The sequence below is a fragment of the Oncorhynchus gorbuscha genome, linkage group LG13 (genome assembly GCF_021184085.1).
Source record: "Oncorhynchus gorbuscha isolate QuinsamMale2020 ecotype Even-year linkage group LG13, OgorEven_v1.0, whole genome shotgun sequence".
Lineage (NCBI taxonomy): Eukaryota > Metazoa > Chordata > Actinopteri > Salmoniformes > Salmonidae > Oncorhynchus > Oncorhynchus gorbuscha.
Genome location: NC_060185.1, coordinates 29,049,229 through 29,067,014, shown reverse-complemented (window position 1 = coordinate 29,067,014; position 17,786 = coordinate 29,049,229). Strand labels below are relative to the sequence as shown.

Genomic DNA, 17,786 nt, shown 5'->3' with positions numbered 1-17,786 from the left:
CCTACACACTTACACAATGAGTAATGACAGATGAACAAAGACAACTACCATATTGCACATACAAATCAAAACCGTCATGCATTTCTCATACCTCCCCATTACAATCCTATCACTCACCTTTTGGGCTTGTGTCATAAAAAGCAGTGTTACTGGCAAGTGTCTCCACAGGTGTAACCTTCAGAATGAAGTGACTGCACACAGATCTTCAAACCCGACCAAACAGAGTAGCTAACAGACTAATCGCAGCAACCTGCTGTCCACTAACAAAGCCCTGTTTGTGTCCCACATTGTGACTGATGTTATTTGTCCAGTAAAAGCAAACAATGACATTCCATGGCTTGCAACTGTATTCACGACTCGCCTTTCCAAATGTAAAGTCTATTCAGACACCTCTGTCAGCAGGGACAAAGCAATCTGTCACATGCAGAGTGGGCGGGCTGGGGTCCATGGGGTGACAGGACAGCAGGTTCCTATATACCACGCCATCTAACCCCACAGCCTATACACCATGCCATCTAACCCTGTGCTTCTACACCTACATTGCTTGCCGTTTGGGGTTTTAGGCTGGGTTTCTGTACAGAACTTTGACATCAGCTGATGTTAGAAGGGCTTTATAAATACATTTGATTGATTGATCGATCTAACCCCACAACCTATACACCACGCCATCTAACACCACAAACTCAATCTATACACCATACCATAAACCCACAACCTATACACCACACCACAACCCCACAGCACAGGATCCACCACCCAGCTGAGAATAGGACGTATAAGGAAGAGCGCAGGCTTACCAGATCTTGTCCGCTGCACTGTCAGACCTGGAAGGCAGAGAAGAGAGAAAGCAGATGTCACTCACAGGGGCATCCTCATATACTCCACTCATACAGGTGAATAGTTTGACAAGTCATTGTCTCATCATATTGGTATCTAACAGTGGGGTTTAAAATTTATCCTGAGAAAAATGGCATAGTCAACAGTTATTGTCCAGTCGCAGCATTCTACAACAGGCACCAAAACAATGAGAGAAGAGGGGGTCATCCTGGATTATCTTGTAAACTAGTAAGCAAAGACAACAAACCACAAAATCCACTTGTCGAGGCAAAACCGCTTAAGCTCGTGCAATGAATACTTAATGCTAATAACCTAGCCTGCTCCTATTACACCGGAACATCCACACACTGCCACCGGCATCCCAACTAGCCTACCGGTAAACCAGCTAATCTGTGCCGTGCTGTAGCTGCTCTGTGAGCAAACATACCGCTGCAGACAGCCATCGACAAAATCCAGAGCAGACATTAAATATAGCTGTTACCTGCAGAGGAAACAGGACATTCCATGTCCTCTAAAGCTGGGTACGGACCGTTTACCCCCCAGCAGCAGTAGCCAGGTATTACAAGCAGAGAGAAAAGAGGAGCATGCAGGACAAATCCCATAAGGTCAAACGTAAGGTTCCTATACGGAGCAGTACACAGAGAAATAGCGCAGGAAAAACTGTAGAGAAAAAGAGCAGTGAGGAGAGAGGCGTAGAAGAGAGTGAGATAGGAAAGGGAGAGTAGAATGTTGTAGTCTACCGTAGCTACTATAAAAGAAAGAGAGAAATAAAGAGTTAAAAAGGGGCATTCCAACAGCACCAGCTCAGGCTGGTTAATACTCTGTATTTCATTTATTTCAAAGCCATTATCACAGCTTTAAGCCCCCCCCCAGTCAATTTGGCTGCGATTTGTTTGAATGTCTAATCTTTTTCTTTCACCACTAAACCACAGTATGACGAATCCATTTTCATTACAAAAATGCAGCATTTGAAAGAGGCAGATATGACAGGTGCCCTTGGAAGCTTCAAACAGCCCTTCCTCTCTCCAGAATGAGCTACAGGCCATTGAGTTCCTCCTGATGTGGTATCTCATAGCTGAAATATGATCCTCTCTCGCCAGGCCAGCAGGTAGGCAGGCAGGCAGGCAGCATGCTCTGCTCTATCTAATTTACTTCCCATGCCTGACATTTGTGCTCCCTGAGAACACTTCAGTATATCCCCACCGCTGAGGTAATATAGAGCTGGAGCCGCAGCCATCCACCCACTCACACACACACAGCCCAAGAGAGGGAGAGGTAGGTTCCCACATTAAGGAAAAGTATGTTCTCACTCACATTTGAAGCACTGCCACTAACATGTGAATTACAATTGCTAGCAAATTTAGCATGCTTAATTACCACAGGTCACTCACTTAGTGAAGAGAACATCAAGTGCCTTGAATCCTTAACTTATCACAAATTGAAAGGATTACAAATTACTAAACGGAAGACTGACATGCCCCAAAGAAGAACATGTTCATTGCACTCATTACCAACAACATGGAAAATGCATCTAAATGGTCAATAATGGGTGTTACAATCCATATGCAGCAGTGAGGTCCAACTGCCATCTAGTGGTGAAAAAGCAGCAGTATAAGGAGCAGACGGAGAACAGTCATTTGAGCATCCTGATTCATTTACATTTACATTTAAGTCATTTAGCAGACGCTCTTATCCAGAGCGACTTACATACCGTCAGTGCTCTCCCCTTGCTTTCATCAAACCAGACAAACGATTAAATACTTTTGCATACATACAAAACGTAGAATACAACAACACACAGAGAACACATACAAGTAAATTCAGAATATTCTTATATTTACCTCTCCTCTAGGTTGAAGGGAGTCAGGGAGCGAGTGGAGTCATCGTCATGGCTACTCTGCTGGCTGCTCTGCTGGCTGCTGGGTGACAGAACACAACAGAGGAACACATGTCAGTCACACACAAATACACACTCACTTACACTATAAATCCAGTGAAAACATACGATCGGGCCCTACCCAGTCCTTCAGGTACATTCATAGAGAATTTCACTGCTACGGTGATTCTGTGTCCTGAGAATGCAAACTTCAGTACGTGTAATACCACAGTACACACACACACACACACACACACACACACACACACACACACACACACACACACACACACACACACACACACACACACACACACACACACACACACACACACACACACACACACACACACACACACACACACACACACACACACACACACACACACACACACACACACACACACACACCTCTTAGTTATATCCACTAGATGGCCCTACAAGACACACAAACACTGATCATGAATCATACAAGAAGTTCACCTATACTGTGGCACTTAAGAGAATCCCACCAGTCCTGCTGTGCTGCTTGGCTACCCATTCAATCTCTGTGTAAAGTACTGATTTGATTCCCAGTTGGAGGTATATTAAGTCCATCCAGAACCTTTGAAGACATACAGGTAACTGCCAAAATAAAGGAAACACCAACATAAATTGTCTAAATAGGGTATTGCCCATCACAAGCTGCCAGAACAGCTTCAATGCACCTTGTCATAGATTCTACAAATGTCTGGAACTCTATCGGAGGGATGGGACACCATTCTTCCACTAAAGACTCCATCATTTGGTGTTTTGTTGATGGAAAACACTGTCTCAGGCGCCACTCCAGAATCTACCATAAGTGTTCAATTGAATACACACACTTTAAACCTCTTGTGCTCTTTTGAGACGCCTCTTTTAAAGTCACTGAGGTCTCTTCTTCTAGTCATGGTAGCAAAAATAATTGGCAACTGGGCATTGTTATACGTGGCTCTAAGCATGATGATGTTAATTGATTAATTAACTCAGGAACCACACCTGTGTGGAAGCACCTGCTTTCAATATACTTTGCATCCTTCATTTACTCAAGTGTTTCCTTTATTTTGGCAGTTACCTGTAGGTAGCTGACATGGAGAAATGGTCAGACATCTGAGGATGATCACTTTCAAAGATATGACATTACCTTTAACATGATCATAAAGGAAAGTTTTTAACATATACATTTGCATAAGACAGATGCTCAGAATTATCCAAAGAGAAGCTGAGAGCCATCTTTCCTCCAGTCTTATTCATGATATTAAAAAGTAAAGTCATTGGTGAAATATTTTTTGTTCATCATGTTGCCTCTGAGGAACCAGTTTAAAACAGCAGACTAGGCTAAACAATGCTTCAGTGAAGAACAGTCAATCATTACGTGTTTGGAGACCTTGTGAAATGGTGGTTGTGTCCATGACTCCAGAGGTTTTTAGAGAGGGCTTTTCTTTTGCTTAGGTAATATGCCCCACTGTCAACTTAGGTTCTGTGGTTTCTCAACTGGCGCGCCAGACAGTGAAGCTCTGCCTATGTTTTCCAGGTAGTTATCAAGGTTGTTTTGAGGGTTGGAGGGAGATGTATACCCAAGTGAAACATTCAGCAATGTCTGGATTGCACCTGCTCTACAAGAAATCAGGTGTAGGTTTTTAGTAAACTCACTGCTCTGAGTTTGTGTGCATGTGTGTGTTGGTTAGACTTTATGCAAGTGTATGGAGTGTATATGCTGCACAACTGTTCATGCCTCTTTCAGAACACAAGCAATGAATGTTGGAGGTGGCATGAGGCCTCACTAAATCATTAATAAGTCATACACAATTTATTAACTATGTGCTTAAAACATGATAGTTACTGTGAATTTCGAGAGCACTGGCATTACAGACTTCGAGGCAGCCAGAGTAGTGGTAATGGGGTTCTCTCTGGGCTCTGAATTCTTTCCAAAGCAATTGCTTTTCAGGATGGGTTTCTGAGAGACAATCCAAACAAAATTGAGGACTTTAATAGACTATTAGACAACCATATCTCCTATTATGTTATCTATATAAGTATCAACAGTGGTTGATTCGCAAGAAATAGCCACTTACAAAAAACGTGAGCAGGGTTAACATTTGTCATTCACCAAATATAAACTTGACATAGCTGTATTGCATTATGCAGATTGAACACTAACCATTACTTGTTAAACTGTCACGATAAGTTCCATGGTAACTACAGTAAGTTACTCACACTAACCAATGGGTCAATTTGATGTATAACTAGATTACTTATCTAAAACTGTAACAAATCTTTATTGGATGTCATACAGTACACATGGATCAGTTTTGATATCTGGATCAGTTTTGATATCTGGATCAGTTTTGATATCTGGAACAGTTTTGATATCTGGAACAGTTTTGATATCTGGTAAGACACTTAAAGACCCAACTCCAATATATTCTCCTAACAGAGTCGTCCCTTGTGTCAGAGATTGGAAATATCTGACCTAAATCTGCTTCAAGACTAAAAGTGTCTGATTGAAAAAAGTGTCATACCATGTCTGTCTGTCTCACTTTCAATCTTACTGCTGCATGAAATAATTATATACAATCCATACTGGGATTTTCATACAAACTGGAATATATTTGCCATTGAAACAGTTGAAACTCTAGACAGACAACAGTACATCTAAGACAACTTCAGACCCTATCAAACATGTTTTAGGCAATGATTAGAAACACTGTTTTGAGTCAGACAAAGCGCACATAGTAGTGTATTGTCTTGGATTGTCGTACAGAAATTCAGCCAACTCCTAAGGAATAGGGCCTAAACAATGGCCAAGTATTTACCCTTGGTACAGCCTATAGCATTATCAGTAATTAAGGTACTGTACTCACAGCATGTTTGATGGGTGTTCTCTGTGAAGTCCAGCTAAAAAGTGCTTAGAATGTCCAGAGTGGTCCATAAGTCACACAAGCCAGTTTAACTATTAATGCCGCCGTACCATGTTTATATATTAATGCCGCCGTACCATGTTTATATATTAACTGACTAGGTCGCACTTGAGCTTGGACTAAAGCTGTACCTGTAGCCGTAGAATCTAGAGTCATACATTCCTTCAGGTTACAATTCTTACCTTATGAAACAGACAGCTCATAGTTACATTTTTATACACACAATAACTCTTGAGTAAGAATGTAACAATAAAACAATACTTCCTCTAACAGATTTACTTTTCGCAATGTTGAAATGACTGAGTTCAGGGAATACAATACAATTTAAGGGCTTTGCCCTGCTTGTTAAAGAGCTAACGTACGCTAACCCCATTCCATCCAAATGTGCGCAACCGCGACATTCAAATGAGGCTGCAAAGAAAACAAAATGGGACTGTAACAACTGTGTTGACATCAAAATCTGGGGTGTGAACTACGTTTCTATTCAAGCGTTGATTGACATGGTAATGGCTCTATAGAATTGGAGAAACTTTTTTTTTTTTAATGGACCCCTCTGATGCTGTACGTTACATCGTGACTTGTCATGGCGTAACGTACAGCACGCATAAAGCAACTAATTATGTTTTACAGCCTCTCTCCACCAGGTGTAGCACTTCTCTCACCTTTTAAAAACAAGAAAGGGACAGGTACAGGGTAAGGGGGGGATACCGAGTCATTTTTTGCGTCATCACTGCAAGTTATCATGCCTCTGAAAGCTGCCACTTTCAAGGAGTGCCACACTAATCCGGATGCTTATAAGAAATCCTTCTATACCCTCAGACAGACCATCAAACAGGCAAAGTGTTAATAAAGGACTAAGATTGAATCCTACTACACCGGCTCGGACGCTCGTCGGATGTGGCAGGGCTTGAAAAACATTGCGGACTACAAAGGGAAACCCAGCCGTGAGCTGCCCAGTGACGCAAGCCTACCAGATGAGCTAAATGTATTTTATGCTCGCTTTGAGGCAAGCCACACTGAAGCATGCACAAGAGCATAAGTTCCAGACAACTGTGTGATCAGGCTCGGTAGCCAATGTGAGCAAGACCTTTAAACAGGTCAACATTCAGAAAGCCGCGGAGCCAGATGGATTACCAGGACCTGTACTCAAAGCATGCGCTAACCAACTGGCAAATGTCTTCATTGACATTTTCAACCGCTCCCTGACCGAGTCTGTAATACCTACATGTTTCAAACCGACCACCATAGTCCATGGGCCCAAGAAAGCAAAGGTAACCTGCCTAAATTATTACCGCCCATAGCACTCACATCGGTAGCCATGAAGTGCTTTGAAAGGCTGGTCATGGCTCACATTAGCACAATAATGCCAGAAACTCTAGACCCACTTCAATTCGCATACCACCCCAACAGATGCACAGATGACAATCGCACTCCACACTGTCCTTTCCCACCTGGACAAAAGGAACACATATGTGAGAATGCTGTTCAATGTCTACAGCTCAGCATTCAACACCATAGTGCCTATAAAGCTCATCACTAAGCTAAGAACCCTGGGACTAAACACCTCCCTCTGCAACTGGATCCTGGACTTCCTGACGGGCCACCCAAGGTGGTAAGGGTAGGCAACAACACATCTGCCATGCTGATCCTCAACACTGGGGCCCTTCAGGGGTGCGTGCTTAATCTGCTCCTGTACTCCCTGCTCACCCATGATTGTGTGGCCAAGCACGACGCCAACACCATCATTAAGTTTGCTAACGACACAACAGTGGTAGGCCTGATCACCGATAACGATGAGATAGCCTATAGGGAGGAGGTCAGAGACCTGGCAGTGTGGTGCCAGGACAACAACCTCTCCCTCAATGTGAGCAAGACAAAGGAGCTGATCGTGGACTATAGGAAAAGGCGAGCCGAACAGGCCCCCATTAACATCGACGGGGCTGAAGTGGAGCGGATCGAGAGTTAAGTTCCTTGGTGTCCACATCACCAACGAACTATCATGGTCCAAACACACCAAGACAGTTGTGAAAAAGTCATGACAACACCTTTTCCCCCTCAGCAGACTGAAAAGAGTTGTCATGGGTACCCAGATCCTCAAAAAGTTTGACAGCTGCAGCATCGAGAGCATCCTGACCGGTTGCGACACCGCCTGGTATGGCAACTGCTCGGCATCTGACCGCAAGGCACTACAGAGGGTAGTGCGTATGGCCCAGTCCACCCCTGGGGCCAAGCTTCCTGATATCCAGGACCGATATACTAGGTGGTGTGAAAGGAAGGCTCTAGTCATCCAGGTCATAGACTGTTTTCTCTGCTACCGCACGGCAAGCGGTGCCGGAGCGCCAAATCTAGGACCAAAAGGCTCCTTAACAGCTTCTACCCCCAAGCCATAAAACTGCTGAACAAATAATAAAATGTCCACCCAGCCGATTTACATAGACTCCTTTACAAATGACCTCAACTAATCTGTACCCCACACAGTGACTCGATACTGGTACCCCCAACATATTTCCTCGTTATCGTTTGTGTTACTTCATTTTTTAAAACTTTCATTCGTAAATATTTTCATAACTTTATTTATTGAACTGCATTTGTTGGTTAGCGGCTTGTAAGTAAGGTCTACTACGCCTGTTGTATTCGGCACAGGGACAATTACAACACAAGTAATGCTTATTGCATTGCTTTCAAGTACACTGAAAATTACCTTGAACCAGATGTGACTACAATGGCTTCACCTGAGGCTTGCTACAGACAGAACCTCACTGCAAACAACGAAACTTGGAACCTGTACTTTATTGGTGTGCAAAGGCTAGAATGACAGACCATCCATTTTCAGGGATATACAGTGGGAGTGAATGATGCATGAAGTAAATGTATTGTGGTGATGCGATTGCGAGATGGGAACAAGAAGCAGTGCCTTGTTCCCATCAAGGCTGCTCTGACCATGCACTTACCGCCCTGCTGGCAGTGACAAACAGGCATCAAATGTGGGTCTGGATCAACGGCACAGCCCTGAAATAAGTGTTGTCATTTGTCACAGCTTCTTTTATGAATGCTTAATTCATAGCTGTGTGCTGCAGAGGCAGTCAGAAGCAGTGGTTCCCTTAAGGCTACAAGAGAGCAGATGGAGAAAAATGTCAATATCTCGTTATGTTCGCTAGCTGTGTCGCCGCTACCCAACAAGATGAAAATAGCTTGGGTCTTCAATACTGCCAAATAAATAATTGATGATGGGATTATTAATATTGAGTTGTGGTGGCTTATGTAACACATACGCCCACTGTTAGTCTTTTCAGTCTTCATCCATCAGTTCTCTCACAGCAAAACAGACCAAGACAGGACTATTCAGCAGCAGAAAGGGAATACTGTATGTGTACGTGAACCATTGACTGATAATACGGTGTGAACAGACTGGTTTTGCATCCCTTGAGGGGGATATACATGTGATTCGTCTGAAATGGTAATGGTCCAGTTTAGAGGTCGACCGATTATGATTTTTCAACGCCGATAACGATTATTGGAGGACCAAAAAAAGCCGATAACGATTCAAATCGGCCAATTTGTATTTATTTATTTATTTGTAATAATGACAATTACAACAATCCTGAATGAACACTTATTTTAACTTAATATAATACATCAAAATCAATTTAGCCTCAAATAATGAATGAAACATGTTCAATTTGGTTTAAATAATGCAAAAACAAAGTGTTGTAGAAGAAAGTAAAAGTGTAATATGTGGCATGTAAGAAAGCTAATGTTTAAGTTCCTTGCTCAGAACATGAGAACATATGAAAGCTGGTGGTTCCTTTTAACATTTGTCGTCAATATTCCCAGGTAAGAAGTTTTAGATTGTAGTTATTATAGGAATTATAGGACTATTTCTCTCTCTACCATTTGTATTTCATATACCTTTGACTATTGGATGTTCTTATAGGCACTTTAGTATTGCCAGTGTAACAGTATATCTTTCGTCCCTCTCCTCACTCCTGGGCTCGAACCAGCAACGCATCGACAACAGCCACCCGCAAAGCAGCGTTACCCATCGCTCCACAAAAGCCGTGGCCCTTGCAGAGCAAGGGGAACAACCACTCCAAGTCTCAGAGCGAGTGACGTTTGAAACGCTATTAGCGCGCACCCAGCTAACTAGCTAGCCATTTCACATCGGTTACACTAGCCTAATCTCGGGACTTGATTGGCTTGAAGTCATAAACAGCTGCTGGCAAACGCACGAAAGTGCTGTTTGAATGAATGCTTACGAGCCTGCTGGTGTCTACCATCGCTCAGTCAGACTGCGCTATCAAGTCACAGGATTAGTTATAACATGATAACACACAGAAATACGAGCCTTCGGTCATTAATATGGTCGAATCTGGAAACTATCATCTCGAAAACAAGACGTTTAATCTTTCAGTGAAATACGGAACCGTTCTGTATTTTATCTAATGGGTGGCATCCATAAGTCTAAATATTCCTGTTACATTGCACAACCTTCAATGTTATGTCATAATTAGGTAAAATTCTGGCAAATTAGGCGGCCCAAACTGTTGCATATACACTGACTCTGCGTGCAATGAACGCAAGAGAAGTGACAATTTCACTTGGTTAATAATGCCTGCTAACCTGGATTTCTTTTAGCTAAATATGCAGGTTTAAAAATATATACTTCTGTGTATTCATTCTAAGAAAGGCATTGATGTTTATGGTTAGGTACACAGGTACACGATTATATGCAATGCAGGACACGCTAGATAAACTAGTAATATCATCAACCATGTGTAGTTAACTAGTGATTATGATTGATTGTTTTTTACAAGATAAATTCAATGCTAGCTAGCAACTTACCTTGGCTTACTGCATTCGCGTATCAGGCAGTCTCCTCGTGGAGTGCAATGAGAGGCAGGTGGTTAGAGCGTTGGACTGCCCCGAGGCAGTTAACCCACCGTTCCTAGGCTGTCATTGAAAATAAGAATGTGTTTTTAACTGACTTGACTAGTTAAATAAAGATTAAATAAAGGTGTAAATAATAAAAAATAAAAAAATTGGTCCAAATCAGTGTCCTAAAATACTGATTTCCGATTGCTATGAAAACTTGAAATCATCCCTAATTAATCGGCCATTCTGATTAATCGGTCAACCAAAAGTCCAGTTATTTTATCTTGAGAGCTGATGGGGTTATGCGCACATGCCTCTAGGTAAAATATATATGTTTTCTGTCAAATGGCATGGATATGTTGTAATCACCCTCTATGTCTACCATCTGCTGCTACCATCTCTGCTCCCTGCTGGGGGAGAGGGAGAAAACAAATCCCAGCAGAACTAGAAGCTCCTCCATTCCCATGAACATGACAAGAACACAGTCTGCACTGCAGGTTCTCATCTAATTGTGTAATTTGCTGACAAATCCACATTTTATGAATCACATGCTTCGTAGACAAACAGTGAAATAAATGCTTGACGTTAGTGTGCGTGTGTGTTACTCCAGTGTAAACCTCCCAATGGGCACACACTGGTTGAATCAATGCCGTTTCCACGTAATTTCAATGAAATTACATTGAACAAACGTGGAATAGACGTTTAATTAACGTTTGTGCCAAGTGGGCTGTCTGATCTTTGTAAACTAAGGATGCAACTCTACCGGGGCTAAACTTTAACCTAAACATTGAAAACTAACTGTTAACCGCACCGCATGCTCTCTGGTACCGCTTGCCGTGTGGTAGCAGAGAGAACAGTCTATGACTTGGGTGGCTTCAAATCATTTTAGGGCCTTCCTCTGACCCCACCTGTATAGAGGTCCTGGATGGCAGGAATCTTCGCCCCAGTGATGTACTGGGCCATACGCACTACACTCTGTAGTAGAGGTCGACCGATTAATCAGAATGGCCAATTAATTAGGGCAGATTTCAAGTTTTCATAACAATCGGAAATCAGTATTTTTGGGTGCCGATATTTTATTTGTACAATTTTTTTACACCTTTATTTAATCTTTATTTAACTAGGCAAGTCAGTTAAGAACACATTCTTATTGTCAATGACGACCTCGGAACGGTGGGTTAACTGCCTCATTCAGGGGCAGAAAGACAGATTTTCACCTTGTCTGCTCGGGGGATAACGACCTGCCTCTCTCTCGTTGCACTCCACAAGGAGACTGCCTGTTTCACAAATTCAGTAAGCCAAGGTAAGTTGCTAGCTAGCATTAAACTGATCTCATAAAAAAACAATCATAATCACTAGTTAACTACACATGGTTGATGATATTACTAGATATTATCTAGCATGTCCTGTGTTGGATATAATCTGACTGAGCATATAAGCATGCAAGTATCTAAGTAGCAGGCGCATAAACATTCATTCAAACAGCACTTTCGTGCATTTTGCCAGCAGCTCTTCATTGTGCATCAAGCATTGCGCTGTTTATGGCTTCAAACCCATCAACTCCCGAGATGAGGCTGGTGTGACCGAAGTGAAATGGCTGGCTAGTTAGCTCGCACTAATAGCATTTCAAACTTCACTCGCTCTGATCCTTGGGGTGGTTGTTTCCCTTGCTCTGCATGGGTAAGGCTGCTTCGATGTTGTGGCTGTTGTCGTTGTGTTGCTGGTTCGAGCCCAGGGAGGACCGAGGAGAGGGACGAAAGCTATACTGTTACACTGGCAATACTAAAGTGCCTATAAGAACATCCAATAGTCAAAGGTTAATGAAATACAAATGGTATAGAGGGAAATAGTCCTGTAATAACTACAACCTAAAACGTCTTACCTGAGAATATTCAAGACTCATGTTAAAAGGAACCACCAGCTTTCATATGTTCTCATGTTCTGAGCAAGGAATTGAAACGTTAGCTTTCTTACATAGCACATATTGCACTTTTACGTTCTTCTCCAACACTTTGTTTTTGCATTATTTAAACCAAATTGAACATGTTTCATTATCTACTTGAGGCTAAATTGATTTTATTGATGTATTATATTAAATTAAAATAAGTGTAAATTCACTATTGTTGTAATTGTCATTATTACAAATACATTTTTAAAAATAAAATTGGTCGATTAATCAGTGTCTGCTTTTTTGGTCCTCCAATAATCAGTATCGGCGTTGAAAAATCATAATCTGTCGACCTCTACTCTGTAGTGCCTTGTGGTTGGAGGCCGAGCAGTTGCCATAAAAGGCGGTGATGCAACCAGTCAGGATGCTCTCGATGGTGCAGCTGCATAACCCTTTGAGGGTCTGAGGACCCATGCCAAATATTTTCAGTCTCCTAAGGGGCTTTGTCGTTGTTGTTTCCTCTTCACGACTGTTTGTGTGATTGGACCATGACAGTTCATTGGTGATGTGGACACCAAGGAATTTGACATTTTCAACCTGCTCCATGACAAACCAGTTGAGAATTGGGGTGTGCTCGACCCTCCTTTTCCTGTAGTACACCATATCTCCTTTGTCTTGATAACATTGAGGAAGAGGTTGTTATCCTGGCACCACACTGCCAGGTCTCTGACCTCCTCCCTATAGGCTGTCACATCATTGTTGGTGATCAGGCCTACCACTCGTGTCGTCGGCAAAGTTGAGGATCAGCGTGGCAGATGTGTTGTTGCCTACCCTTACCATCTGGAGGCGGCCCATCAGGAAGTCCAGGATCCAGTTGCAGAGGGAGGTGTTAAATTGAATTAATTGGACATGATTTGGAAAGGCACACAACTGTCTATATAAGGTCACACAGTTGACAGTGCATGTCAGAGCAGAAATCAAGCCATGAAGTCGAAGGGATTGTCCGTAGAGCTCCGAGACAGGATTGTGTCGAGGCACAGATCTGGAGAAGGGTACCAAAAAAAGTTTCCTGACACAAGAACAAGCCAGTTGATCAGAATATAAAATGAAGTCAGAAATTGCTGTCTGCCTCGACAGAAAAATACTTAGAAGTCAGATTTTACAGTACAAAAATTATGTTAATGCCCTTTGATTTTGTAGGGGTGTGAACGTTGAAACGTCAAAATATTTTTAAAAAATTGGGACGTTAATGTTAAAGGAATACTTTGTGGTTTTTGGCAATGCAGCCCTTTATCTACTTCCCCAGAGTCCTATAAACTCGTGGATACCATTTTTATATACTTGTCCAGTTAACCTGGCTATTATTCTAATGAGTGCCGCCCCCAAAGATGAGTCAATAACATTTTGGGGTGGCGCTCATTAGGATAATGATTGACTTCATAATGACTTGTGATCAAATCTGTACCCATCATAGACGTTTATGTTTCACAAGTTTGGACATCACAGCACAGTATATATAGTTCAGTAGAGTTCAGTAAAGTACAGTAGACTATAGTCAGTACAATACAGTAAATTATACTGTACTCTACCTCTGCTCTACTTTACTGTACAGCACAGTAATGTCCTATATTTTACTGATCTATACCCTACTCTACTTGTGAAACAGACAGCTATGATTGGTTCAGATTTGGACTAATCAATTTTCAACATCCATGAACGCCTGGTGTCGGTCATGGTTCAGTGAGTGTAAGGGCTACAGTAAATGGAAAGAGATTCATTTGACCAGAATTCAAAGACTTTGCATTTTCATTTTTAGGATGGAAAATGTTTGGAAAAATGTATATTTGCCTTAATTAAAAAATATAAATAGACTAGCTTTCATTTGACACCAAATGTGCTCCTATGAACTTCACATCTGTGAAGTATATTGTTAATTGTGATATTGCTATGAGTATTTATCCTGCTACCAGACACTTTTAACCCTGTTTACATGTACATTCCTCCCTAAATCACTCCAGTACCCATGCACATTGTAACAGTACTGGCACGGCACTGACCTGTATAGAAGACCTGTTTAGAAGACCTGTATAGAAGACCTGTATAGAAGACCTGTATAGAAGACCTGTATAGAAGACCTGTATAGAAGACCTGTATAGAAGACCTGTATAGAAGACCTGTATAGAAGACCTGTATAGAAGACCTGTATAGAAGACCTGTATAGAAGACCTGTATAGAAGACCTGTATAGAAGACCTGTATAGAAGACCTGTATCACTGCATCCTTGTTCTTTTCTTTTTGCGTTCTCTTGCATTTCACATTTGATTTCTTATCTATATTACTACTTATATTGTACATTACTGGGAAAGAGCTCGGAAGTTAAGCATTCCACTATAATGTTTTATACCTTTTGACCATGCTAGTCATTTATTAACACTTTAACATCTTGGCCATGTTCTGTTATAATCTCTACCCGGCACAGCCAGAAGAGGACCGGCCACCCCTCATAGCCTGGTTCCTCTCTAGGTTTCTTCCTAGGTTTTGGCCTTTCTAGGGAGTTTTTCATAGCTCCGTGCTTCTACACCTGCATTTCTTGCTGTTTGGTGTTTTAGGCTGGGCTTCTGTACAGCACTTTGAGATATCAGCTGATCTAAGAAGGGCTATATAAATACATTTGATACCTGCTGTATCCTGTGCATGTAATAATACAACTTGAAACTAGTGCTCATGGGTCTTTTTACATGGAAATGCACGTTAACAAAATCATTAGGCTGGCTGCAGTCAAACATTAATCCACTGACCCTACATTCTCTAAATACGGCTATGTGCAGTTTCGCAAGGACTTTAAAGATTTGTTCACCTCTAGGTCATGGTGCAGTTGAATGCTGTATTGATGTGCTATAACTGAAAGCATTAGTTCCTGCCTCTTGGTGTGTAAAAAACATACTTCATCTATAATGTTGAATATAATGGGCAGCAGACTGCTGCCTCACAATCATAAACCTTTAAATCTTATTCAATCTTACAGCTCAATAAAAAAATAGTGTTAGTACTGGCCAAAACATTAGTGGACAGTGACAGCAGGCTTAAAGCAGCATGAAGGGTTTAAGGGGGAGACAGCAGGGAAGAAAGGAGAAGAGGTCTGGGTTTACATTTTGGGTGAGGTAATACCCCATACCAACCTGCTCTCGCTGCCGGTGTGCTCCTTCTTCTCTCTCACTCTCAGCCACTTGCGGAGCAGGAAGCGCTTGCGTCGGGGTGAGGCGCTGGGCGTAGAGAAGTTGGACCAGGAGGCCCCATCCTCGTCGCTGGACCGGGTGATCTCGATGGAGGGCAGCTGCAGGTACTCCTTGGAGCCCGAGTGGGAGCAGGTGGAGGCTAGCCACCCCTTCACCAGCCTGCCCCGGTCCTTCTCACTGGGCGCGTTCTTTATGCGCCTCATCTTGAAGCGCTTGCGTCGTAGCGTTGGGGTGGACAAGCTTGACCACACAGGGTCATCTGAGACCCCGCCGTTCCCCCCATCCGAGTAGGCAGGGGCATCGCGGGGAACGCTCACCTGGAGTGATGGGGGCCGTAAGTTCTCGTTCATGGTCAAGGACAGTGAATTTTGGAGGAGAAGTGCTGGCTGGCTCGCCGTTTTAGTAGTTGGCAGGCTTGCTGGGAGCTGTAGTTGGCGGAAGCTGAGGCAGTAGCGGGTTGTTGAGTCAGGTGCCAAGATGCTGCAACAGCACAGAGACACTTAAAAATGCAGGGTCGTCCTCATTTAGGGTAGCTCAGTTTACTGATCTCTCAGGGTATAGCCTTATATTCTGTAAGTCTCCTGCTAAATGGCATATATTATTATTATATATTATATTATTTACTGATCTCTCATATAGCCTTATATTCTCTCCTGGATCCTTACCACTAGTTTTAAAAGTTAGCTTACTCCATGTCCCTGTGCATGGCCTGACAGGTGAGGAGGTGAGTCCTTCAGATACCCGGGTCCCGGCCTGGTCCTCAGCTTTGGGGAGATGTGTGGCTGTTGCTGGTCGTCAGGCGACAACAGGGCTAGCGGTTTGCAGCAGCGTCTCGGGCCAGGAGAGAGGGCTGAAATAGACAACAAACACCCAGTCTGTTCTCCAAGCAGCAGATGAAACATGTATAATGTCTGTCAGGGAGTGTAATAGTACTCCTCCCCTCTCCCCCGGAACTGGCAGGCCAGGTTACACACACACACACACACACACACACACACACACACACACACACACACACACACACACACACACTCTGCTCTCTGCCTGCCTACTGCCTGCTGCTAGGGCTGGCTGTCACTGCTACTTCCAATGCTAGAAAGGATGTCTCCAAGTACAAGCAACACTCCAGTCTTGAAGTTGACAGACCAGATGAGTTCTGTACTGTATGCTTCTGGGTGGTTGATTACTGTCCCCATGTGTTGTAGGCTGGGTAGGCTCTTGCAGTCCGTCGCCTGGAGTACCGCTGTCCTTTCTCTCGCGCCGCACAGACACCTCCTACAGGTTAAAGGGAGGTGATAGGGTTGCTAGGTACAGGCAAGGCTCAGGGCGATGACACAGCAAAGGAGACACACATACAAACACATGCACACCCATAAACATGCACCCAGGAAACACAATGAACACAAGACAGAAAACACACACATAAATATGTAGACACACACTTTCTCATTTACACTAACCTGTCGTTACACTGGTATGCCCATGTAATAATGCATTTAATGCTGTTAGCTGGCAGTAATACTCTGTCTCCACCATACACCTTACAGACTTTAACCAATAAGAGAAGTTTTGAACCAATAGCCATGTGCTCAAGTCTACATTTCACTGTACAAATACAGAGGTTATTGTAGACCTATATGTTCAGATATACCCACCATGACATATACATTGAACCAAATACACATTGACTATCACATTATTTAAGTAACAGATTAAATGTATTTGTTAAACTGTGTGATTGATAAGTGATATTGGCACGGGGAACGTACAAATATCTGAAACATGTGGGTCTGAAGAAGACTTATCATAGAGAAAAACACTTGGCGGAAGAGGTCTCAGATTAACTTAAAACCTTTTACTGCACAATGGGGGTCTAGCCTTCTATTGTTAGTGTATGGAGCAGGCAGGTTTCATGTCCTCTACCACACACTCTTAACAGGCAGGTTTCATGGCCTCTACCACACACTCTTAACAGGCAGGTTTCATGTCCTCTACCACACACTCTTAACAGGCAGGTTTCATGTCCTCTACCACACACTAACGGCTGGCTGTATGTGTCAACAAGCCTGCTCCAGTACCTCTTTATGAACTGTGTGAAGAGACAGCGTGGGTAGAAATAACCACTAAAGCAGACTGAC

At 42.8% G+C, this 17,786-nt stretch overlaps 1 protein-coding gene across 1 annotated transcript in view; it reads right to left on the bottom strand.

Moving 5' to 3' along the window:
* The window catches only part of LOC123992663 (protein Aster-B-like), a 99,914-nt gene extending 83,420 nt beyond the window's left edge, over window positions 1-16,494 (bottom strand). The window contains exons 1-4 of the mRNA XM_046294011.1: window positions 16,338-16,494; window positions 15,592-16,128; window positions 2,679-2,756; window positions 798-824 (exon numbers count right to left, since the gene is read on the bottom strand). Of these exons, the coding sequence (XP_046149967.1) occupies window positions 798-824; window positions 2,679-2,756; window positions 15,592-16,128; window positions 16,338-16,354 (659 nt within the window). The 5' untranslated portion in view covers window positions 16,355-16,494. The remainder of the gene's footprint in view (window positions 1-797; window positions 825-2,678; window positions 2,757-15,591; window positions 16,129-16,337) is intronic.
* Window positions 16,495-17,786: the final 1,292 nt, after the last annotated feature.